The sequence below is a fragment of the Cydia strobilella genome, chromosome 16, assembly GCF_947568885.1.
Source record: "Cydia strobilella chromosome 16, ilCydStro3.1, whole genome shotgun sequence".
Classification (NCBI taxonomy): Eukaryota; Metazoa; Arthropoda; class Insecta; order Lepidoptera; family Tortricidae; genus Cydia; species Cydia strobilella.
Window position 1 is genome coordinate 15,233,494 of NC_086056.1, and position 27,808 is coordinate 15,261,301.

At 36.4% G+C, this 27,808-nt stretch overlaps 1 protein-coding gene across 1 annotated transcript in view; it reads left to right on the forward strand.

Moving 5' to 3' along the window:
- LOC134748148 (homeobox protein homothorax) overlaps positions 1-27,808 on the forward strand; it is a 333,582-nt gene that overhangs the window by 212,456 nt on the left and 93,318 nt on the right. Inside the window, exon 10 of the mRNA XM_063682855.1 lies at positions 3,615-3,763. Coding sequence (XP_063538925.1) covers positions 3,615-3,763 — 149 coding nt within the window. The remainder of the gene's footprint in view (positions 1-3,614; positions 3,764-27,808) is intronic.

Here is a 27,808-nt window from a genome sequence, read left to right on the forward strand (position 1 = left end):
CATAATAAGAGAGGTCTTCTAGTTTGGGCTATGGCTTGGTAGCGTTGGATAGAGCACCCCTTGACTTTTCACACGCAGATGTATGGGAGGGGTGTGCGTGTGTGTGCGTAAGATGAATTAGGGGATTACATACTGCATCAGGGTACTGCACTCTGATTTTGCACGGTACTGTACAGGGTGACCCGTTTTGATAGGGTATTGTTAGTTTTGTTTTGATTCTATAAAAACAATATTTGTTTACTGGGACTGAATAAAATCATGAAGTCTCAATTATAAACTGAAATAGATAACATACACTAAAGAAAAAGTGATCAAATATTTCATAAAATTATTTGATTTGTTCCCTAGTTGCATGAAGTCAGTCTACTTAGAATGTTCTGTTAACGTGATTTTATTAAGATTTTAATAAAAAAAAAACATGTCTTAAAATGTGTACCTAAACCTACAGATATACTGAAAAGTAGGCATGATGATTCACGAAAGCGGATAAATTGAGAACGTTATAATAAATAATTAGTTATAAAAGAATCAGCCAATGAAATAGTCAAGGATAAACCTATACCTATAAATTATATTTTTTAGACTACATTCGTTACATTTATACATTTGTTTTGACTATCCCAGAACGTTTTCGTAAAACAGGACACTGACAGACATGCCAGCAACCCAATAACCCGGTTTACATTTCTAACATTTATATTTGTACAAAACCCAATTTTATACAGTAGGGTCATACACATTTACCTATAATATAGGTACAGTCGATTTCATAAATATGTATACATTTCTTCCAGTTTCACTAATCCGTTGCAATAAAAATGTAAACATATTTAAGAACTCGCCTATATGCTCATTCGTTCGCGTCTTTCCTGTAGATATCGATATCGCAAAGTTAATTTTTACGCTGCACCTTACTCAGTACTTGTGACTCAAATAAGAAAAACGGCTTAAATATATATAGTTTGGCCCAGGACTGACTCATTTCAAACATAGACAGAGAGAATCATACTGTCTTTCTCTTACGCTAGTACTAGCACCCAAAAGAAAGGGATGAGTGTAATATTCCTGGTTCTTACTGACTGTCAAGTTGTGTTTGCCTGACTATATATATACCAGAGTGATTGTGACTTTCATTATTATTATATACTAACCTTAGTTGTAAGGCTTAATACTACTAGCTACTAACAAATGAAATTTATTATATAATTTAATATTAATTTTACATGTAATTTAATTGTATATGGACATGGTCTGAATTAAAGAATATTCATTTCATTCATTCATTTCATTGTAAAATCCATAAAAGTGACTTTTTTGAAATGTGTTTGATCCAGTCCACGAATAAAACAAACTGTAAGACAGTTTGCCAATCTGAAACGTTTTACTGTTACACCCTATAACCCACATTATAGGGGACGTAATGGCCTAAGAGTAATTTTATTACTTTGCCCCCATTAACATCACAATGCAACCGGTCGAATATCGCGATGCGTTTCGACATTGTGTTGTAATTTTTATCGACTCGGGATCGACAGGGCACATCACTAGTTTTGCTATCTATGCGTTGAAGAGCGAAAAAAATGTAAAAAAATATCGTAATTTTTTTTCCAAAATACAAGGCTATGCCGCAAATTGTAAATCATATTTTTTTTATTAAGTATATAATTTATTTAAAATCATTTTTTTGTAATGGTTACCTATATTTATATAGCAACATTCGACTTAGCAATGTTAATATTGTATTTTATCTACACACGTAATTGTTTTTTGGTTTTGTTTTTTAGGAACTAATAACATATAGCATCACTTTTGTGTAAAATAAAATGAGCAATTTATGATTGCCCAATCAATCAATTATACTGATGAGCCAACGATAATTTAGGAGACACTACACGGTATCCGCTGTACTAGGTATCCGCGACAGAGCAACGATGCCGCAATGCCGATCGTAACATGTGGTTGCTGAACACATCATAGAGCTTATAATATGTGTGTAGATAACACTGCTTTACATAATAACTATAATAAGCCATTCAAACACTCGTGTGATCCTATTATGAAACTCACTTAGTTCGTTTCATAAACCCACAGTCATATTTTAATGTCTTACATTATTTAAGTCACGTAAACTAAGTTAATTTTTACATGTATACCAAAAATACAGAAGCTCAGTTTTATTATTTAAAAGTACACGGCTCTTAGTAAGACGGAGAGCTGATTCGATTTGTTCTGCCGATGAATATTTGATGCGGCTCAGTGCGCGCTAATTTGTTTATCGTGCTCCACACTTCTGTGCGCCTGGTACTGGTACTTGCCAATTATATTAGAGTGCCATGTTCCTAGTACCTACAGAAGAGATACCCTCAAAATTGAAAAGACTTGTTTGCTACATCAGCTCGTAAGGGCTCTCTTTATTCTTCCAAAACTGATGTGAATGTTCAATTTTATCCTCAAGAGTGACAAAGTAGTTTGATGCAAGACTAATAATCGCATATATATATAGATTTAGCATAAATAAGTAAACAACCCATCAAAACCATAATCTCATAATCACAATAAGACTAAATCTGATACCCAAGACGGTACAAATTAATTACAGCCGAAGATAGCATCTGGCAGGTGATTAAATAAATACGACTTAGCTAATTAATATGCCAGACGCAACTCTGATAAGGTGACGCTTGCGAATCTCTGCGAGCCTGGCACACATGTACGTGGTAAACATTATTTCTAAGTATTATTAGCTTTTGTTGCAAATGATAGAAACTTGTCGCTTGTCTTGTGTTCTCACAGTCACCCACCCGTTGACCACGAACGCTGTAAAGGGTTCGAAACTTCGGGACGCATAAATTCATTACATGCGATATAATCCCTTGTCATGGTTTTATTTCATTTTATTGTAAACTAGCTTTTGCCCGCGACTTCGTCTGCGTGGACTTAATAACCCCAGCTATAGTAAGAATAGCGCCTGGAGAAAGTCTTATAGCAATTATTCAATTTGAGCATATTATGCACACAAATTAGCAGACACTACATTAATTATCTCAATTCCACCCTGCTTTTTACTTTCTTAAGGGATGATTTTCGGGATAAAAACTATCCTATGTCCTTCTCAGGGACTCAACCTATCTCTATGCCAAATTTCATCTAAATCGATTCAGCGGTTTAAGCGTGAAGAGGGAACACACAGACAGACAGACAGACAGATAGACAGACTTTCGCATTTATAATATTAGTATGGATGGATTGTATTGTATTATAAAAAATAGTTTTTCTACAGACTCACGAGCGTTTTGAAATGGTTCTTCTACGATTTCTATGAGTTTTAAAGGATTTTTCTACGAGTTTAAAACGTTAACGATTTTTATGCTCAAAAACTCCTGTAAAGACCAAAATATTAAATGAATGAGATGTTACAAATGATATCAGAAGCGATATTAATGAATACTCTGTGAATTTAGTATATTGTCCTCAAAATCAATTCCGTTTAATTTTTCGCGAAGAAAGTTTCTCTGAATTGAAATTCAGAGAAACTTTCTTACCTATTCTGTTAAAAGCCTATTGTACATATTATTTGTAGTCAACTAACATTAATTTGATATTTTTGTCACCAGGGGACGCCAGTAACGCGAGTATCGGCTCCGGTGAGGGCACGGGCGAGGAGGACGATGAGTCCAACGGCAAGAAAAACCAAAAGAAACGCGGCATCTTCCCCAAAGTTGCCACCAATATCCTGCGGGCGTGGCTCTTTCAGCACTTAACGGTAAGATTATAAACCTAAGAGAATACGAGAACATATACAATTATACAATAGTAGTCCAACGGCAAGAAAAACCAAAAGAAACGCGGCGACTTCCCCAAGATCGCCACCGATATCCCGCGGGCGTGGCTCTTTCAGCACTTAACAGTAGCAATATGAACTTAAGAGGACACTATAACATATAGAGAGATAATAGGTAGCATAAGGGACAAACGCAGGTCACCGTCAGTCACTGGTGAAACTGGTGAAGACCTAGATGAATATGAGTATATGTAGTATGATTTTGAACCGCGAAGCTAAAGAAAATTTCTTTTTTGCTTTTAACGCAAAGTAAATCAACCTTTTGTATAAAAAGTTAAAAACACTAATTTACCCTCAAAGCGAGACGCGTGACGATTTTCTAATAAACAATTCAATTTTTCGCGTTCACCGTAAACTCGTTACCATTAAATTGGTTCATGAATGCTTGAAAAACATTTACAACTCGGCTTTACGCATGGCGACGAACAATCGGAGGCAGCGGCGCGTTCAGCGCGCTTTTCAATTAAAATTTCCCGTGGGGGTAATAAATTTTTCATTGCGTAGACAAAGGATTCAAAGTGCTCTCAGACACTGAAACAATTACGGAGTCTGTGGGACACGTGGGATGGAAAATCATATCGGTCTTACACTTAAAGTATGAAAGCCTAATATGAATAATCGGTTTACTTAACTCAAGCGGATGGTCATGCAGTTGCCGCAGTTACGGAATAACTGTATGATTATTCCAAGTTCCAATGTTGGCGCTTATTTGCACAGGCTAGACTTCTTATTTTGAGTGCGAAGTAAAAGAATTTTAGTGCTTCAAATCATAGAGAATATATTATTATTTTCTGTCTTGAGGTTTTTGGACATTTAACATTTTGTAGTCTGTGCGGAAAGAGAGAGTATTGGATCCCATACATTCCACGACTTTTCTCTTTCCGAACAGACTTTATCTATCTGTACGAGCATAAATAAAGTTACGTTATAAGACCTCGTCCAAGACAGCACGGATGTTAGGCTCTAATCTAGAATGGAAACGACAAGTAGACCTATTTGGATTTTAACGACTTACTTTCCAAACGACGCTGTGCTATCATTTCCATGAATCTATAAACAAATGACGAGAAAAGCTCACGCCTTTTAGGGAAGCGAATGTCCATAGGCCACGATATCCGCTAAACTTATGGCAAAAACTACCTCATGCCGCTGCGCCGTCTTGATATAAAAAGTTGGTTAAGTACATTTCTAATTTTTGAAGAAACAAAATCTATAAAACTCGAATTAAATTAGCAAAGATTCTATTTGCAAATTAAGTATTCTATGCTGGCAATATTTAATGAAGCCAAAGCTCGTAATTAAAACTTATATAATTCAAGCGCTCGAGAATACGCGGAATTCATAGACATAAAGAAAGTAGGATTCGGGAATGAAACACAAATACCGGGCTCAGAGGACGTCACCTGAACTCCTTCGGCCCTGGTGATTTATGTGCGAGGATCCGGACCGGTAATGAAATGGCGCCCTCCCCCCTGAAGCTATTCTAGAAATTACTACGCAACACTGCAGCGCTGCGCTAGCTCTCTTATGCTAATGTCAATTTTTGGTAGGTTTTTAAAAATGTCGTTTTTATTTAAAGTTGTACACATTTTTTTATTTGAAATTTTTATGTATATTTATATGAGAAAAACGTGTCCCACAATTTCCATACATTTTTCGTTCTTCCCAGTCCGTTACCGCCATGAAAAATGATAACCGAAGGGAAATAAAAAATCTTGTAACACTTTTCTCTTATGAAAGAGCTCGTGATTCTGAATTAGAGAAGAATTCGAGTAGAAACAGCATAAAAAAATTAAAAAAAAAAGTGTACCTAGTATACAACATAAAATAAAAAGACTCATAACATAACTAGGTATGGTGGCAGACATAAGCGGACTGTGTAGCTTATGGGTGTTTCATTGTGTTGATAAGCTAAGAGACAAAATTCAGATTCCTTGCTAATAACACAAATATGTTGGAAACAGGCAACTGCACTTGCTAAAAAACAAGCATAAAACTTGCACCGAGCTGAATTTTTGGTTCAAATACACGCAGAAGTTAAATTTCAATTACGAATACAGTCAGTAAAACACCAAGTTTAAATCAGTTTAAAAAAATGTAGTTTTGAAGTTGCAAGTTGCAAATTCGGCGAAAAATCGAATTAGGGAGCTTTTAGCGTTTCGTTACTGCAGAGCGTCGGCCATTACGGTCAAATTACTTATAATTGCTTCGCTTAGCGCTAAGTGCTTTTATTACAACAACAGAGAGACGAGAGACATGTCAATGTTATAACTCTTAACATCCCTAATCCGTTTTTGAATCGTATTTTTGTACGCTGTAATCACGCTATTATGCAAAAATTGTATCCCCTTTTTTACCCAGTTTACATAATATTTTTAAATTATATACTTTCCAATTTAAAAAAAAATCCTGACAAGTTTCTTTCAAATTTACTTAGTAATTTTTGCGCGAAAGAGTTACAAACATACACATGCTTGCAAATTTTCGCATTCATAAAAATTGCTAGCTTTTGGCCACGATTTTCGATTATATTACTAGTTATGTTCCATACTATAAAATCTCATAAACTACATATTAGCAGGATTGAAATCGATGAAATGTAAACTGCCAGGCATATACAATACTTCCTCCTCGGCCGTCCTTGAAACGTCGGAGGTAAATTTAAAACTTATTTTACGCGATTAAGTCCCGTCGCTGTGACAACTTAAATACTTCGATTTTACGATTCGGCCTCAAAAAGCGCATCCGACCGACAGCGGGTAGCTGTCAGCATGACGCGCTTGTAATATTCATTTGATCGGGACACGACAGCCACCTGCGCCGCGGTCAAACAAATGAATGCAGTATGTGTTCGATATCATGTTGCAGAGTGAGTCGATTTAACGATCCAGCTCAACTTAGAGAAGTTTAAAATTCTATTTAAACATTTAATAAAATATTACCCAATAACGACACGTCACCAGACCCACAACGCATCTTCCGTGCATTCACAGAAAACGTATACACCACACCACAGGTTACATCAAAAATGTATGTAGAAAGAAATTTAATCTGCCATATATTTGAATTGAAATGATAAAACATAGGGTCGGACTGTCATACAAACCTTGACAATATTGCTGTTTTCCCATAAAACGTGATGATGCAGCTTACGGCCTGACAAGCAAGGCTTTGAGGCTTAAGGACAGATGGCCAAGAAGAGAATGATAAAAATGATCATTAAATTCAAGCAAATTCATTAGATAGACTGGCTCGATATTGACAGTTCGACTCACAGAGATAGCATTAAGCCTAGAACACTGGCACCAAATTCGAATATGGAACGTTTGATTTGTGATTACACGGTTCGACCGTCATGATCCAATCGTTTGTATTAATTCCAAATCGAACGCGGACTAAGAAGGAAAGTCCTCATGCATCGAATTTATATTCAACGCAGTGCAGGGGCGGATTCTCTATTGACAGATATGATTTTCATTTTATTGATACGACCTTGAGACGATGCCGAGATCCTACGCCACACCAAGGTGTAAGACGTGGGATACGTTATTATCAAACTAAAGTGGATTTGGGCGAGACGTGTTGCCAGGCAGAGTGGCAGGTGGACCTAAATGTGATCGGAATAGAGGCCGCTTTCGCGGCGCCTGGCGTCCGTTGGCTCCATGTTCCTTGGTTGGACATTACGACTTTAGGAAGATTGCGTATCATTTCTGGATGAGATTCGCTGAAATTTACTTTAAAACTCAATTTAAGCGAATCCGGACAAGTGTCGTACTCGAAGAGAGGCCTATGCTCAGCAATGGGTGATTTTAGTGATAATGACGACCGTTAGCAGCTCACGCTGGTCGGCTTACGAAATGCAATCAGGAGCCGTTTTTAAGGCATCACGCTCGCACTTATCGGTACCTATGAGACGCTCGATGACATGACTCAAGGTCGTGTCAAAACAAGCTGGAAACCAAATCAAAATGTTTATACAGAATCTGATATTGATAAGGTCGGTAGCAATCTGCGTGTTAAAGATTTGAATTTGAAAGTCAGATGTACGTGTTGCGGCGTTTTAAATTTAAATGTCATTCTATACCAAACGGCAAACAGTAGTTGTTTCACAATATTTCCGCCATTTTGCAAGCGAATTTTTGCAGCTATGGAAGACATGCGACAAAAATTGGAATGATGTCAAATGCTGATGTCAAATGGAGGTGCTGAATTCAGAAATAATATGTGATTGCGTAAATTATTTGCTTTTGAGGGCCTATCGCGAACCACGTTCGACGTGTTGCCTCCCTGTCACACTTACGTACGAATTTACAAGTACGACAGAGGCAACACGTCGAACGTGGTTCGCGGCAGGCCCTCTGAACACAGCTTTTCGTATTTTCCAGTCCGCTACATTTCGTTTCGGTACATTCAATCGGCTGGCGGCCGCTATGAGGCTCAAAGGAGCTCAAGTTTTTCATTTGTAGTCTGCCTCTTTCACATTCATGAAATGATTATATACGTGATGACTTCCCTTTCGCACACTTCAATCTTTAAACTTTAAATCATTCTAGACCTACGATCGCGATAGTAATATGGTTGCATAAAAAATCACCAAATTGCAAGACTTTATCGACGTATCCAGGAAACCGACACGTCCCGACAAGAAATGTCGAAATCCGCGACATTTATCAGACATTTCCATGATCCCGTTAATCTTTAGTTATCCTTGCCTATAATACTCACCTGCTAAGATCCAGAAATAATATCGGGACGCCGACTTAGGACAAATCCCTGGGCTTTGGGGGGCTAAAAATAATTATAAGTCGCGTAAGCTCGGGAATATTGTTTTATGCTTCGCGTTTATGGTGGCCTGGTAGGTACGGCGTAAATAATGGTGTTTTTTTTTTAATTTTTTCACCCCTTTGAGGGGGTGGAAAATAAAAATACGCTTTGTGGCTGTTTAGATAGGTTTGTTAAAGAAAGTTTAGTATTAGAGTCCGAACAAGCTAATTTACCTCTGCACAGCCCTGCAAGGACAGTGTGGAAGTGTCAGAACGTTAACTTACTTTTAAAATATAATGTTATCTATATAAGTATTATTACACTTTCGCACGTGTCAAAGTCGATGCTTAGTTAGAGTCAAACCAAGAAAAGTCTGCAGAGATTTTGACAGCACACGCAGTGCAGGTGTTATTTAACTTCTATGAAATTATGACGTATAAATAACACTGGCACTGCGTGTGCTGTCAAAATCTCTGCAGACTTTTCTTGGTCTAACTCTAGCTTGGACGGACTCTAAATGGGGCATTTTCTATGAAAAGGGACTTTATTGTCGATGGCACTTACGCCGCACAGCGTCGCACGGCATTGTATTTATATCAGAGCATCGTTTATAATGGCGTAGGCGCCATCGACAATAAGGTCCCTTTTTATAGAAAATACCACAAATACTAAATAAAATATGATTCCAAAAATGCAATGTATACTGAAGTTCTTAATGGTTAGGCCCAATAACCGTAACATACTTATACATAAAAACAATTTGAATAGAGCTCCGAAACACGGGTCTAATTTTTCATAAAATTCTATACGTACAAAGTAAGTTTAAAACAGAAATGTTTTGCAACTTTATGAGCGATTTGCAAGTTTAACTGCGCAAGAGGAAAATACATAATAAGGTTAAGGTCACACTTTTGGCACCATCCAAAAAACCTTGACGCACAACTTGCAACACCCAAATTGTTGTACCAAGACTAATAAAGTTGTGTCCACACTACCAGGTATTTGTCAAATCAGATTTAAAAAAAATGAATTACTCTATTCTGCTCGTGTCAAGTGCATGTCATATTGATTGCCATGTGACATTAGAGTAGTAGTAAAACATCATTAACTATTAAAAAAACTAATCATAATATTTTTAACCATTTGATGGCCAAAATGCCTTTACATCATTTTGAAAAAGAACTGATACTCTTCAAACTGGATCGATTTTTATCAAATATAGCTAAGAACCACCGCAAGAAAACTCGTTTTCACGTTTAAAAAAACCGGCCAAGTTCGAGTCGGACTCGCGTTCAAAGGGTTGCGTACAGTATTAACAATGTATTTTTTTATGTGAAACGTGAGTGAAATGTCTAAAAAACCTGTAGGGGTTGAATCAAAAACTAGGTAAGTAAGTCCGACTCACGCTTGACTGCACATTTCTAATAGGTTTTCCTGTCATCTACAGATAAAGACCTATTTTGGGTATTTTTACAAAATTTTAGACCCAGTAGTTTCGGAGATAAAGGGCGGGGGGTGGTAATTTTTTGGCTACTTTCTTGAATAACTTCTAAACTATTTGTTGTTAAATTACAGAAAAAATATATTTGAGATTCTCACAATGAGCTCTTTCATGTGATATGTAACGTAAGACAATATAGTAAAAAAACTTATTTTTTTCTTATTTACCCCGCAAAAGTGGCCCCCGTGTTTAAAATTCATTTGTTTACGTTATATGGCTGTCTTTGGGTCACAAACTTACATATGTGTACCAAATTTCAACTCAATTGGTCGAGTAGTTTCGGAGAAAAAAGGTTGACAGACAGACAGACAGACGCACGAGTGATCCTATAAGGGTTCCGTTTTTTCCTTTTTAGGTACGGAACCCTAAAAACACATCGATCCGCCCGTAAGAGCTACTATGTCACAGACAGATATTGGCATCAAATGTATAAAACGCCTCTTTTTGAATGAATGAATGAATGAATGTTTATTTGTATCAAACAAGCGTATATATACAGGTGTGGTTTTGCGTCGGAGATTAATAACAACTAGTGTAGACATGGCTTAATGCGTAAACCAACTCCAAACTAAGCGGCCTGCACTGAACCTAACTTACAACTCAATTTACCCCTCCTCAGACTTACAACCCCCGTATATTCATTTGCTTTATATTTTGGCGCCAAATAACATCCTTTTACGGTTTAATTCTGTCCCTCCGTCAACACAGTGTTCCAATATTAATAAATTCTCATTGCCAGGATTTGCAGCAATTTGCCCGAGTAAAACTTATGACTCGCCCTTCTTAAGGAAACTTTCCTTGAGATTTTTAACGTGAAAATTGAGCTGTATTTTGGTTGCGTAAGGAATTTATGAGTTAGTATTTGGGAGTTGGAGAGTAAGTTTTTTGGATAATAAATTACGTGATAAACAGATAGGTTAAGACAGAATACTGCGCATTGGAGTTCATGATTTCTTTTTTGGTTTAGTTGCGTAGCTTTTTAAGCTTATTGGTTCCATAGAAGTCCCCAAATAGGATGAGCAGCGTTCGATCGGTTATTGTAGAGATCCTCAAAGAAAGACTATTTACGCAAAATTAAATCCAAAGATAGATATAACTCCGTTGGTGATAGATGGATACAGTCTAAGAGCCTTCGAAGAAAATTTGATTCTCGATCAGATGGCGCCAATACCTTTGGCCTACTCTCGTATAGCTGGCGTTGACGGTTTCGTTTGTTATTTAACAATTTTAACGCATATCCGTGAAAGAACATGGGCCAAAATAATATAAAAATAGTTAATGCAAATTAAAAAAAAAACATTTATCCTTATATAAATACATTATATGGTATTTTTATACATCTTCATTTTTAGTTTTAATCGTGTGTCGATAGATGGCAGTGAATTTACTGTGGCTACAAAATTTACTATGACAGTACCGCTGTATCCTATTATATCCTCTTTGACTATACAAGCCAATGTAAATAAAGAACATTATATTTTAATGATATTTTTCTAACACCGGACCATAGCATCATAAACTTCAGGCATTAGATTTCAAATCACGCAAGAAACCCAATAGTGTCCCATTCGAATGCACAAGACTTCCGTCCCCCTCGTGCCTACCAGGCTTTGTATATATCCATCTTCCTCGCACACTCCATTTCCTGGAAAGTCGAATTTCCTGTTGGACCGGCATAAACGTCGTGGACTTAAAAAGTGGGTAGTTTCGGTGTATCCACCGGAAGTGAGGAAATGATGTGTCCTTCACGGGATTCAGATGATTATTCGATTAAAAATGGCTACCTAAGCCTTTTGAATATGGGTTTACCTAGTCCGGTTGTATATTTTGGGAGACATTTATTGGTACTTTGGTACACTTGAGTGGATAACGGCAACGCTCTATGTACATTACAGTATGGGACTATACAATGGGGTTTTTCAGAACGAGTACACAGGTTTTTAAACAATCGATAACGCGCATGTTGCACTGGAGTTGCAGGCCTTCATAGGCTAAAATTAGGCAGGCCGTATTACTGTTTACAGCCGATGTGGTATAAAAAAATTAAAATTTTGATAGAAAAACAAATAGGTGCCAATGCTTAAGTGGCTCCTGTGATGTTGCTTATGTCCATGGGCGACGATGACTGCTTCCCATCAAGCGGCTCGTGTGCTCGTTTTACATTAAAAAAAATAAGTAGGTCAAACTAAAAAAAATAAAAAAAAGTATTTTTAAGGTTTCCTACCAAAAAGGTGAAACGAAATCCTTATGGTGCGCTTTGTCCGTGTGTCTGTAACATCGCTAAAGAGGGTCCCTTTGTTTGACATAATTGTGTATTGATTGTCAGATTAATCCTACAGATAGGTTAGGTTTGTTTTATGGCAATCCTGAAAAGTGACGCGTTTCTGAGAAAAACCAAATTATGACTAACGAAAATGCGGCCAAATAATACATTATGACTTAAAACTTTATGGGAAACAATAGAGACCCTCGCTAAACATCTCGGGAACTACTCACACTACCGATTTGAAATTTGGAATAGATAGAAAAAGGCTAACTCGTTTTTTTATTTACTAAAATATCAAAGTTTCTTTAAAATCTACCTACTTAAAGAGTTTTTTAAAAACAAACTTACTAATTCCACCGTTTCATATTTTCGCGGACTGTATAATTGTATATCTTTCATACAAGACGTATAACCATGAAACATCATTACCGGCAGGTGGTCCAACTGACTCTAATTACCGGTTAATACCTTGTCCAGCCGGTTAGTTAGTTATTGAATTAACCGACGATCAATAATCGGTTAGCGATACGGTGTTGTTGGCCTTACGTGGGTGTATTACATGTTTTGACTGTTTTGTAAATAATTTAAATAAGGAGAGCGTTTATAAACTAAGTAAGTAAGTAGACGTAAGGCGTGTGACTTGCAAACTGGGATGCAGGTTCGAATCCCGGCTCGTACCAATGAGTATATCCTTAGAGTAACTTATACTAGAGCGGTACTGTCAAAGTAAATTTTGTAACCACAGTAAATTCACTGCCATCTGTCGACAAACTTTAAAACTAAAAATGAAGATTTATAAAAATACGATAAAATGTATTTAAATATGCATAAATGATTTTTTTAATTTGCATTAATTATTTTTATGATTTTGACCCATGTTCTTTCACTGATATGAGTTAAAATTATTAAATAACAAACGAAACCGTCAACGCCATCTATACGACAGTAGGCCACAGCTAGTAGCGCCCTCTGATCGAGAATCAAATTTTCTTGATTTTCGAGGCACGTTTTTTCCTTAGACTGTATCCATCTATTACGGAGTTATATCTATCTTTGGTTATCGGAACTTATGTGCAAAACATTATTTCATGTTACCGTTACCAGTCGGTTTTCAGTGAAGGAAAATAATATTTTCCTCATACATTTTATGTATCGTAAAGAAACGAAACTAATATGAAATATCAAAGAGGCCTCTTCTCCTAATGGTTGGAAGGCCATGGCGGTCGTTTTTGTTTTAAAAACTAATGCCTATGCCGATTCTTCCTGAATGTGCTAGAAATATGGAGGTATTATCTACTCGGGAATCAAGAATGCGTTTTTCGAAAATTAAGTATATTTATCATTTAATATTTGTCGATTTACTTAGTTGTTCTAATCTAAAGTAAAGAAAAACATCGTTAGGAAATCAAAATGAACAAATTTTAAGAGGTGTGTGAAGTCACTAATCCGCATTGATGTATCACGGTAACTGTGCTCAGCAGTGGATGTACTAGTTCTGATGATATAATATTCGTAGCGCAAATTATTTCTAGATTTACTTCAAGTTACTGCATAATTTTAATGTGCAATGAAATAAATATAGAATTCACATGCTGTTAGATACACTTTTAACGATCAAGTCGCATGCTATGCATAAAATGTATTCCTAATATTACCATGTACTAGGAAATCAGAGAATGGCAGAGATATAGCGAAACGCTGGATTCCTTGGCGTGCGGTGTTGAGTTACGTTCCTATCAGGTTCGCTTTGAGACGCCGCGGGAGCGTAGCGTTTATACTTTCATATTTTATTTATAAACTGTCTTCTATGTTATGTTATCCTGGTGCTTTATGGTTATTATAAAGTTGTTTTGTTTGATTTGTTGTGGATTACATTTTAAAAATGTTTATTGTTGCGTAAAAATAACGTCGATATTCAAATTTGAACATATCTCGGTCGCAACATGCGGTTCCTGAACACATCATAGAGAGATTAAAAAATGTATGTAAATAAGTGCACATAATTGTGCATTAAAACCCTCGCTTTAAGCTCGTTTCATAAACTCACACTCGTAATTTAATACCCTTCATTATGTAGCAGTCACGTAAAGTACTATTTTCAACAACCTCATGATAACTATCATTGTATTAGTCGTAGGGCAGAGGACTGTCGACCGTACGCTGTACGGTTTAAAAAAAAGGCTCAAAAAACCATGTCACAAGCGTTTGAAAATTTCAACTGTCTAGCTATCACGGTTCATGAAATACAGCCTGGTGATAGACGGACAGACAGACGGACGGACAGCGGAGTCTTAGTAATAGCAAAGATAGATATAACTCCGTAATAGATGGATACAGTCTAAGGAAAAAACGTGCCTCGAAAATCAAGAAAATTTGATTCTCGTTCAGAGGGCGCTACTAGTTTTGGCTTACTGTCGTATAGATGGCGTTGACGGTTTCGTTTGTTATTTAACAATTTTAACGCATATCAGTGAAAGAACATGGGTCAAAACCATAAAAATAATTAATGCAAATAAAAAAATCATTTATCTGTATTTAAATACATTTTATCGTATTTTTTTGAATCTTCATTTTTAGTTTTAAAGTGTGTCGACAGATGGCAGTGAATTTACCGGGGTTACAAAATTTACTATGACAGTACCGCTCTAGTATAAGTTACTCTATGGTAATAGGGTCCCGTTTTTACCCTTTGGGTACGGAATCCTAAAACACAGACTTGTCATAATAATTTTACCTACAATACCCTCCCTTCATGATCAAATATATGAAAATATTGACAAAAGCGTTATTACGAGTATTTGAGCGAAGCGTTAGCTAAGGTCTCCGTTTAAACACTTTGAACTCGGCCTCGGACAAACTGTTTTCGTATGTCCGGATGTCTTCTCTACAGGTCGCAATTCTCAACCGATTATCGTGAAATTTTGTGACAAGGTTCTATGATTAAATAGAACTTTATTGTCGATTCAATTTTTGATTTTTTTTTCAAAATGGCGTACATTGATTCAGTTTTAAGCTATGCTCGCGAGGTCTACAGCTCACAGAGCCACTTATTTATACGCGTTTTAGCGTATCCTATTTGATATGTTTGTCTTCATTTTTTTATAACCAAATATTATTCTATTAGCAACGATTTTAGTTTTATCGTTTCTTCATGCATAATATGCATATATATCCTTATCACTAAACAAAGAAAATCATTATCATTTCAATATTTATTATTATAAACACATTGCCTATTATCTTGTCAAACTCACAAAGCAAACATGAAACCTGATCGGTACTCGAACCCGGGACGCAAACCCCTTTGGCACACTTCAACTATATCCGATGACAATGTATTAATTTCCCGGATTTGTTTTTATTAAGCACATATTTTTCTGTTAATATCTGAGATTGAGATAACTACGACAAATTCGATATATCAACATATGAAACAAGTTCCTCCTATGTTACCAATCATTTATTCCGAAATATAACATTGTCTTATGTAGACTAAGTAATACTACTGTTATCTAGTTAGCGTTGCTTGGGAACAACGACATCTTTGAAGTAATTTGAACAACATGCTAAACATACTCCATATCGGCTCGAACAACATATTATTAGAATACTACTAATTGTGGCTCGGTGAGCTGTAGAGGAAGACCTGACGAATCCCCATTTTGAAAAAAAAATCAGATGGGATCTACAAAAAAATCTGTATTATCGTCGAACCTGGCCCTGTAGACAACATACCAATCTCTATCGCTACGTAGCGAGAGAAACACAACTGTCACCTGTCACTGTCACGCTAATATGGAAGAGCGATAGAGAGACAAAGCGATTCGATGGCGAAGCGCAAGCGATCGTCACCTTGGCTAGGCCGCCTGCTTATAGTCTGCATCTTCTCAAATGATTTTTACGCCTAAGACGGTAATCTGTTAAACAAAAGCCATTGTGCCTTTTACGCGAGCGGTCGGCCATTGTGTGCCATTGAGTCTGAGCGCGTACTACGGCGCGTGCGATTGTCAGTTACAATGGCACACAATGGCCGACCGCTCACACAACAGGAACAATAGCTTTTGTTTAACAGATTACCGTCTTAGGCGTAATAATCATTTGAGAAGATGCAGACTATAAGCAGAAGGGGAGAATATCCGGAAGAATATTTTCCCAAGCTGAAACCTAGTTTGCAATAATTTCTTGAATTGATTTGTCGCCTTTTGTGTGAAAACAGAGTGAAACTTGTGAAACTCATGTTAAAAAATAAAATTTGCTTTTTATAATCAAAAATTACGCTAATATTAGAGCTAAATTATTTATGTATAGATATATTCTCACTGAAATTAAAAGAAAGTGTATTTTTTTATTACGGGTACACAATAAGATATTTAGTAAAGCCACTAAACTTTGCACTTGTGTGCGAAACAAATAACATTTATAGAACATACGGACTATCGCGTTCCCCTATCTTTTCTTAATAAAAACTTTGTCCGTACCAAGCTTTTCATATAGTTTATTAAACCACGTAAGTGCTTTTACTTATAGCTAAGTATAAAGTATCTTTTAATTAAATACTAAACTTAAACGTTGTTACGTGGTCATTATAAATACCTAACAATAAGATAATCCTAACAACAACTATAAAGCCGGTAGTTAGAGTTGACCAGGGCATCATATCAGCCGGGAGATCAGGGGAGAGGGGAGGTGTCCCCCGGGGATGGTCGTTAAGATAACGTATCTAGGAGTGGACAACGGTCCGTCTCAGGTTGCGATTGGGGGTTTAAATATGGGAAATGGATGAAATTGTAAGGGGTATTTTATTGACATTTTGCCAGGTAAACTTATAAAATATTTAAATGGACTACTTTTAAAGGAATCGATTAGCCTTCTGTCAAAACTTTAGCCATAATATTTCAAATCGTTTCATTTGCGTAATCGATGAAGAAAGATTTTCACTACGGTGCTTAATCTATATCTAAAGCCTGACAATATTTTATTTGGTCCTGAGATATAATCTGTGCAGAGAAGTCGTGAAATGTATGGGAACCAATACAATCTACGGACTCTTCGCACAGACTTTAGTGGTGCCATAGCATATGGCAGTAATGTGCGGTCATGTCAGCGACTAATTTCAAAACATCTTTTCTTGCATCTTTGACGATCTTTTTGGTATTTTTGTGGTAAAATCGTTTAAAATTGCGAAACCTTTCCTTCTTGATTACATCGGTGACATTCGATGGTAATCAACGACTGTTGTCAGTCTCCTTGCCAGTTAAATAAATCAGTAGGTACTCGTACCACTGAAAATTCACAACACGGCGAAGGCCAAATAAAAGGAAGGAAGAAAGATATTGAAGGAAGGAAGATTCCCAACGGTATTCTGTTTTACACGTACTAATCTTATTTACTGACACAAACTCCCTTGACACATTTCTTCAAGAATATTCCTTTCCATAATCCACTCGTGAGTTATTAAACCTACTAGGACACCATAACTTCACGTCGCAATATCCCGAGTCCCGCAAAAACCTCGCCTAACACCAGTAACACCTCTTTGATTAATGTATTCCGATGTCACAGTTATATTGCGCCCTACCCGTGACGCCCTGGTGTTATTGCAAATCTAGGGTATATTAAAAAGGGCTCTATTTATGTGAATACACCTGCGTTGTGAGATATGGTTTAATGTGCATTGGGGAATAAAGAGTGTGACGACACTGTATCTCTGTATTAAATTGTAGCATAGTATATGCGTATTAGAGATATTTGAGGCAATATTAAGACCAAAAATAAAACAATCTTAACTTAATTAGATCGTTTCGAGGCCTATATTATGTACTTGTACTAGCGCTTGTAGTTGAAAAGTGGACAAGGTTTGACACCAGGACATTTTGTCACCTGGGCACTTTGTCAGTGTCTCTGTCACTAGGGCACTATTATAACATTCGAACTTTTTGATACTAGACATTGTGACACTTGGCCATTCTGGCAGTAAGGACCATCACACACTAGCGTCTTTTGAGCGTCGGCCTCTAGTCAGCGCTATCGGCCACCACATACTAGCGTCTTTTGAGCGTCGGCGTCTAGTCAGCGCTATGGAAAATAGCGTCGCTAAGCATTTGCGCCAACGTTGCGTCGAGCAGCAGCCAAAGAGTTGACTAGATGCCGACGCTCGGGAGACGCTAGTGTGACTCTTTAGTGCAAAAATATTTATACACTGCGAAGTAATCTAAACACATCGTTTCGTAGAGAGTATAGGTATTTATTTATACATAATAACTGTATAACCCTCTATTTCAAGAGGAGGAATTCATTTCAAATGTGCCTGCGAACATTTAATTGCGATAATAGTTATTGTAAGAGATACTCATAATTAACGCGAATACTTCAATACATTAGTGAATACCGTTGTTTATGACTAATGGACAGTAAAAACAGTTATTCCAAGTAATGGTAGAAAGCGTGCATATTTATCTGTACATCTTGAAGTTCCTGCTATTTTGCATATAGCTGTACTTGAGTTTCGTTAAAAATTAGTGGTAATTTTTCCATACAAACGTTTCCTCTCTGGATTTTGTTCCTAGATGACTATTTTTTTATATGAGTTCAATATTACCAGTATCTGTGTCTGCACGTTTAGCTTTTTTGATATTCTTGTTTTTATAAGAACTAGGTTACTTCAAATAACGCTAAAAACGGCCAAATAAATGCGCCGTAAACAGACGCCTAGCATACAAAATCGGCAAAGATTAACGCATTTAAGAGATAATTTCTTTCTCATTCTGGTCCCAAAATTTCGTTACGATTGGTTAACTTTTGGAGGAGGAAAATGTCGAGAACGAAACCTCGATTTCTGAAATTTTTACGCAGGATTTTTCGCCTAAGCTGCAGTTGTCCTTTATCGCACTAATTTTAGGAGCCGTCCCCGTCAGCGCGACGGAGTTATTTACCTAAAATTCTCAAATCTGAGAAGGGGCTCAGCTAATATATCCTCTTAAGAATTAGAACTAGGAAATCGTTTATATCGTGTCAAATTTCAAAAAAAAAATTGGTGGTCAAATATTATTATAAAACATATTTTAAGTTTTTGTATTTATGGCTCTGTCTTAACGCCTACACAACCTAGATAATTTTCATCCTCTACTGCTTTCTATAAAAAATCCAGCCGTGATTGTCAAAGCGTATAAGTAACTGCTTCTTAGTACTTAAAAAGAGCGAACAAATGTAGATGTTAGAGAAACATGAAACATTGAAAAATGTATTCAAAACAAAAACTTTCAGCTCAAAAACTCCAATTCCAAAACGCGTGCATACTTTCCAATTAACACCGAATTCAACCAAACTCCGCCATCTTCTTTTTCCGAATTAAAAAAGCGGGAAACACTTTCCGAGTTACTCCACAATCTAGATATATGGCGGAGTTAAGATGTGCATCTAAATAGCCTCTGCTGCCTTGGTACCTAACTTTAGATTACTTGCACCAAGTTTCTCGGGGAGTTGGCAGCGTGAAATTTTTCCTGTAACCCATTCACTTTGCGGTAACGTGGAAGTTTTGATGTTGGGATTATTGCGAATTATATTGAGAATGGTATAGTAACTGTGAAGTTTGGTGTTATGTTTACGCTAGTTTACTCAGGGTTTCTGAGTTTATAATGAACGAACAATAAACGAGTTTATATTAAACGATTAAATTTTGTAAATAATTTAGAATCCCAAATCCGAATCCTGGTAAGGGATTTGCAGTAAAGGTTATTACTTAGATGTCTTCTGGGGTTGTCAAATGATCATTAATAAAAATTGTGTAGTTATAGGAAACCACGATGCAAGTGAAACCTTTTTTCTGAGTGTAGGCATTTAACTGAAAATTTTCGAAAAATTATTCGATTTCGGGCTACCCCACACTATTGAGCGTCGGCGGAAAGGACGTCGCTGCGCAGCGGCGCCAACATTGCGTCGAGCACCAGCCATAGAGTTGACTAGACGCCGACGCTTGGGAGACGCTAGTGTGGGGTGACTCTTAGGGTATGATAGGTAACAATATGCACGTACAGATGTAGTGCATAATTATTTTCCATCGTATTTTCACGGAAATGTACGAATATGTCTTGCTATTTCAGTCAGTCTCGGTCTCGGTATTGTATCCTTAGTCAAGCAGTCCTATAATGATGCTTATTTTAAAGACTTAAGTACTAGAAATAAAAAAATATTTTACTAATGCTGTAATTATGTAATGGGACATGCTGATAGACAGACCAAAAAATTTAGGGCGATAGAATAAAAGTTTCACTGTAATAAGAAATATAAGAATTAGGTATAAGTAGTATCCAAATAAAATTAAAAATAAACTGGCATTTAAAAATTATAAGTACAATTGCTGAAACATTAAATATTGTCAACGGTTCCTTGTTTGCATATAAACTCAACAGGATTTCATGCTCCAACTCACCCAATCCAAAGGTAACGGATACCAGGATACCAGGAGTCCCGGGGTGGTCAGCGTGCCTAATCGCGCAAGAGGTATTATCGCGCGGGCCGACTTAATCGCCCGCCGGCACTGATTAGCTAAGCTCCCGTCTATGCCCCCCTGGTAGGAATTATGCAGACACGACTTGCCCTGACCCCTGCGGCCCTGGTATGATAAAAGGATAGTAGAACTAATTTCATGTAGTGCTTGTAACGATACTCATACTTTTTGTGGTTTCGAAGGTCACAATATAACATCTTTAACTGGTGCGCATAAACAAAATTTCATGGGATTAATTTTGATTTGCATAACTTCCATTTCATGTATCGATGTCGACAAAATGGCGACAAAGTATTATTTTTATAGTTTTATAAACGGTTTGAACTGAACAGGTAATTTTGAATAGCAACAATTTTGTTTAATAAATTATTATTAATGTAAAAGGTAAACTTATTTATATTAAATTAACTTATTTATTTAGGATAATTAACAAGAAAAAAAACCTCTAGCCTCCGCAATAAATCACCTACATATGTTTGTTATCTGAATAGAGGGGTTATATAATATCTGAAACTTTCGCGTTTCGAACACATGAAAAAATATTTCTTTCGGATCTATATCGAATTTATTTTTGTTACCTATATTTTGGACAATTCGAAGCAGGTTACACTGGTAAATGTATGATGTCCCAGCAAATTCGAAACATCGGAAATAATTTCACGAGAGACCCGATAAAATAATATTTGAATACATGTATTTTAATCTCCCAAAAACTGACCGTTCTCACTTTTAATTACCGATCTAATTAAAAACATTGACAAAGGACAAACAGGGCACTGTCACCTGCGCGATAACTCACGCGGATGCAAATGTAGCATTATCAGCGGGCCGCACCCGTCAGCGTTTGCGTATGCTAATCGGGAATATTAAAATTAATACAAATACAGCCGTGGGCACGTATTTTAGTATTACGAAGCTTGTGATTTATTCATTCACTAAAGTTATATCATTTTATTCGTCGATGAAGGGCTTTTGTGTGTTGTAGATTTTAAAATTAAGTTGATATGATTCTTTGCAAAAAAAACTTGCTTTAAAATGTAATTCTGTAATTCTTTAAGCTGTCTTGTATAATATGTGTATATATAATGTTAGAAGGTTGATTAAACTTAAGTTTACCCGGGTATAAATAGTATTACTCTAGCCTTTTGGGTAAAGCCCGAAAATTCAAGGTTTACCCATACACACCTAGGTCTAATACCCATCACTGGCTGAGTAATGGTGTAGAAGTTGATTTAATTTTCGCGCTTTACCCAAAAGGCTTGGGTAATACTAGGTATACCCAGGTAAACTTATGTTTACCTAAATTAAGTATACCCATGTTACGGGTAATGCTAGAATATTGAGTTACCTGTGCTGATTTCCTCATTATTTAACACATATTACATAATTATTATTCTCATTGTTACAGGTACGTATTTTCTGGTGCAAAAACAAAATCTCCAGCAAGGTTTGGCAATGCACTGTATTTTTAAAGCTTCATAACTCCGGCAAAGTAAAGTTTAAGCCGCCATTAGCGGAATTGGTCTGAGCCCCCGTCAGTCCGGATTTGCGCGCCCGGCCCGACGGATATATTGTCGGAAACTAAGTACGCCGGAATTCCGGAAATATGGCTATATTGCTGAAAAAAGTTAACGCATATGGGACACGTATTGATAAAAAAAACCGTCAATCTTTCTTACGTTTTGCATGTTCTCGCAAAATATCGTAAATTGTTAGGGCATTTTCACTTAAAAGTGTATCATTTACTTTTTTTTGAAAATCCATCAACTTTTGGGTTATTTCTACTCAGAATCACGAGGACTATCTCTTTTCACTTTCTCCTCTCATCTACTCAAAGGTTAACTGGAAGAGATCCCTCAAAGGAATAAGTTCGCCTTTGCACATCTTATTATTTGTACCATGTAATTTTTAATATGTATTTTTGTACAATAAAGAGTGTACTACTACTACTATCGATTTAAAAAGAAAAAAAAATACATCCCCAAAAAAATTTCAGTTTTATAACGCAATTTCACATACATTTTGTATGGACCGTTAGAAAACTGACACCCAAAACTTGTATGAAAAACTGGGGACACTTTTTTTCTTTGTCTCGTTTAATAGTAAATACTCGTGATTTTGAGTCTAAATAATCCAAAAGTTAATGGTTTTTCGAAAAAAAGTAAATGGTACTTACCATTTTTTCTGAAAACGGGGGCGTTAACATTAGGTAGACAAAGGCGGTCAAAGTTTTGCATGTAAAAAGCGTGAGCTAGTCTAACTGTTGAACCGTGAAACTTAGCAATTATGACGACCTGTCAACTGTCAAGACACAAGGGTAGACAAAAGGTTTACTTCTGAAAGGCGAAATGGAGGAAAAAGACCACCCAGTAGCAGTATAAGTTAAAGAAAAGTTTTCTATAATTTCGATATTAGCTTATACTGAAAAATACTGAAAATTTTCTCTTAATCTATACCAGCAGGACCTCTTTCATAACCCTGCATCTCTCATTTTTCAGTTTATAATAAAAAAGGACGAGAGAACTATGCAACGGTGACAAACGGTTACATTAACCCACCAAAATTTAACAGTAAATCACTATCGGTGTAATAACACACAATTATGAAACGAAAATGAATTGAAATTAAAATCTTAAAACTAGCATACATATTATTATAAAATATATCTTAAAACTAAAAGCACACAATTATGGCTGCGATGCAGTTCGCAACCCCGCAGTGTCAGGACTGTCAGGGTGCTGGCCGCGGAACCGCCGGTACTTAACACTCTTCGGAACTCCTCCTTGGTGAAGGTCGCTAGGTTTTCAGTCGGAACGCTCACCACAACAGAATAAAATTCACACTGTGTCGAGATTCCAACTTCACGACCCTCAGGAGGTTATACCTACGTTATACTAAAACTAGAAGGGGTTAAAGACGCTTCCTCCGGAACCCCAATCGTCTGACACCTGGTCGCAGCAGCCAATTATATAAAGTATAAAGTTTAAAGAACTCACAGTGCATTATGAAAATGGCTCCCCCGCCCCACCCCCCCACCCCCCCGGCTGCACCTTCCAGGCTAAGTAATTGTTTCATAGACATCGTCTAGAAGACTTTTTAAAGGCTATCGTGACTCGGTTTTCGATACGATTTTCTTTAAGTAGTTGGCCATTTTTAAATATTTCTTTTTACGATCTTCTGTTATCTAAACATCAATCATCCCTTACTTTAAAGGAGGAGAACGGATAAAGGAATTATTCGGAACACTTATGAGTGCAATGGTATTTGATTTGACATTCACTTTTCACGTACGCGTTTCATTGTCATTATTTTATTGTGGTGAAATTGTTTTACAAGAATTAATGGACAACACCCAAAATAAGATTGAATGTAGACAGCATCGATATGAAATAAATATAAACTAATGATAACATATTTTGGGGACAAATAATGTATTAATGATAATGATTAAATAGCAATAACTTACAATTTTAGTGATAATTACAGAACGATGAGATTTTTATAAGCTAACGATCGAAATCGCGTAATAATTCACATGAAAGCCGTTCAGGACATTAAAATGCAGATAATTTCAACATTAAGCCGTTATGATACATTTGCAAACTGCACTCACACTCTATCGAGGATAATAACAGGGGTTTTACTTTTGCGATTTAGTCTTTACTTGTTTTTTTTTAAGCGGGTGTAGGTTTCTAAAAATTGTAGGTAACCATAATAAATAGGAAAATGCAGCGAAATTTTATAATGTACCTAGAACTTTTGCATGAACTACAGTATTCGTTTAGGTGGCTTGTTTCAGTAGAGCCAAAGTTATAAAAATGCTAAAAAGTAGTCTTTCAATACTAATATTGTCACGCAATTTAAAGCAAATCATCAAAAACACCAAAAGCTTTATACACCTTGCTAACAGGACAATACGACAAAAACAATTCGCACTGTTCGATAATTTAATACCAAACACCTTAATAACGAAATCCGCCCAATAACGTATAATTGTATAACAACGACCAATCAAAACTAAGACAGCTGTCTCACGACCAATCGCAGAGCCCGGGAAATCTATACACAGCGAGCGGAAAACAGGCGTGCTCGAGAAGAGATAATACGCGCCATTTATGGTGCGGTCTGGTAGAACTTGGCAATAAAATGGACTAGTTTTCCATTTTTGGATAAAAACACTTGAAGAACGTGGAAGCTTTGTACAACACGGAATAAGTGGGAAACGGGAATGATAATGCCGGTTGCTTTATGAGCGTTCCATTTGTGAATCAGAATTTAATCAGTAATCAATACCAATACGTATAGTGCCTATAGAATTGGGCCTTCTGGTTGACGCTATACTTGTCCATAGCATCAAATTGTTGATAAAGTCGTTGTCAATAGAACTTGCAAATAATGTAAATAAAACAAATATGTCAAACTTTTTGTTAGCGTTTGACACATAACCTAACAATATAACGAAGGTTATTTCCCTGAAATCTGAATAATTAACATTTAATTTAACTAAAAATGTATACATATAAATAAAATATTTAAGTGTAAAGACTGTTGATAAGGTCATGGTTTATTACGAAGTAATGAAGGTAAAATGGTTTGTTTAAAGTATTTGCAAGTTCTATTGACGACGACTTTAAAGAATAGATGATATCAGTAAAACGAGTATATTTATCATTGTACGAGTAGGTATGTAGACACTATGGAACAACTATGGAAACAAATTTTTTGTAACCTCCAATTTAAGTTTATATACAGCTCAACCAAGGCTAATTTTCTGGCGCTATCAACGCTTTTAAATACCTAACATTTTTTTTAAATCAATGCCATTTTCTCTTAATTCGAACCCAAAACCACATTTAAAACAATAAACAAACACGCCTGTACCAGGGGCGCATGAAGACGTCGAAGGGCAACAATGGCGCACAATGGTAGCGATAACCGCGCCACTCCGTCACGCCGCTGACAGGGTTATCGGGCACAATGAGAACTTGCCACGTATCCACACCGCTAGCACAACCACAAAACTTCTCCCTAACCAGTATAAACGGACCTAAATACTCGTAAGTATACCGTGACTCGAGAATACCTTTATACTGGTTACAAAAGTGATGTAAGCGGTTGGAATAAGTGGCGGGCTGCGGCGGAAAATGGAAATGTTTTGTTTGAATGCAAGCATCATTATCAGTGTGAGGCAGACGTGGAATTTCGTTATTTTAATAGTCTGGACAGACAAAAGTACCTGTATAACTCGCGCGAGTTGAGACGCGTAATACTACCTCTTTCTAATAAATACTGCGATAGAAACAGCGTCACTAGCGACTTGACTACATGCAGGTACTTGACTGATTCATTAGACGTGAGGAAGACCAACAGGATCAAGACTTTAGCGACGTAAATAATACCAGCTGCACTGTGGTAGAAAGCAGAAAACACAGTATAATTATTTCAGTAAGTTCATGCCTAAATTATCGACCTTACAAAGTGGTTACATAATAACAGGCAATTGAAAATATCATCACCATCAAAAACGAAATTGAAAATATCACGGGCCATTCATAACTTGTCTTAGGTACAACAGTTAAGAGGTGATTTTGCTTATTAGTCCATTTCCATTATTAATTATATTCTCTTACTAAAACCACGTCACAATTATCGTCACACATTTCATATTCAGAAAAATTTCAACCGCTTTTCCCTCATAACTTGGCACACGATCAATGTTCGCGCTCGTGAATTTCGCGCAAACACGCCTTTATGTTTTGTCTTTCGATTACGTCTATGTCGTTTATCGCCCGCCGCGATCGATATACGGCTAATTGTCTCGCTTTGTCGTTATGATGTGGGAAAAGGTAAGTCCAATTGGTTCGGGGATTATTGAGATTTCGAGTTGAATTCGCTAACTAAGAGGAAATGATTAACGGTATTCTGAGCCTTAATTATTTGGCGTATAATAATTTAACTATGTTTCAGAAACAATATTTGTTTAAAAAGGCATCTTTTACTTTCAATGTAAATATCTGGATGGACATATTCATAGTCTAGCAAACCAATTTTGTAACGGTAGAAAAAAATTATACTCATTCTTTTCTTTCAGGTAAGCATAAGAAAAATAAAATACAGTATGATTCTCTAGACTAGGGACTCTTTCAAATTATAAATCGATTTGCCTTTGTACTTTATTTGAAATTCAAGATTTCATCAAAATTGTATAAATACAAAAAAAAATCTTACTTAAAATACTATTTAGTACCTATAGGATTCTAGCTAGACCAAAAAGGTACGTCAAGACAAACTAAACAAATTGTCTGAAAATTTAGTCATCATGTCAAGCAATTCAAAGAAACTACAAAGTGAGGACTTTACGGTTGATTAGGCGTTCTTAGCTCCGCCCGAGGGCCCGCTTTGTTACCTATGTTACTTGCTTTACCTTTGTTACAAACGCAATCGGGACGCTTTGATATCGTTAACAGTCGATCCGACTGTCGTGTATAAATAGGAAGTTATTGAACTTGCTGATGAAAAGCTTTAGGGCGTTTGTGCCTGACAGTTACGCTAGTTTTGGCACTGTATTGGCGTATTTTTGAAAGTATTTAAATATTCTAAAAATTCTACAAGCGTTGCGTTAAATATAATATTTTTAGCGATAAAATTGCCTGTTGTTGACCCTCTACTTAAGTTGCTTTATTCTCTGTTTTATTTTCTTGTCTTGAGGTGTGCAGTAAAGAGTATAACAAAAAATAATATTTGTATTGTATTTTATAATCAAATAAAAAGCACAAGAGACTAAATTTATTGTCGCCTCGTATCTTTTAAGCCTGTCTCTATGCTTAATATCCTAAATAAGAGTAACTCTGCGCTCGTGAGCCTATCACAGATTTTTTACTTGCTCGGGACTCTAAATTAGTAATCGCCGAAAAACGAACTCATTGCTCT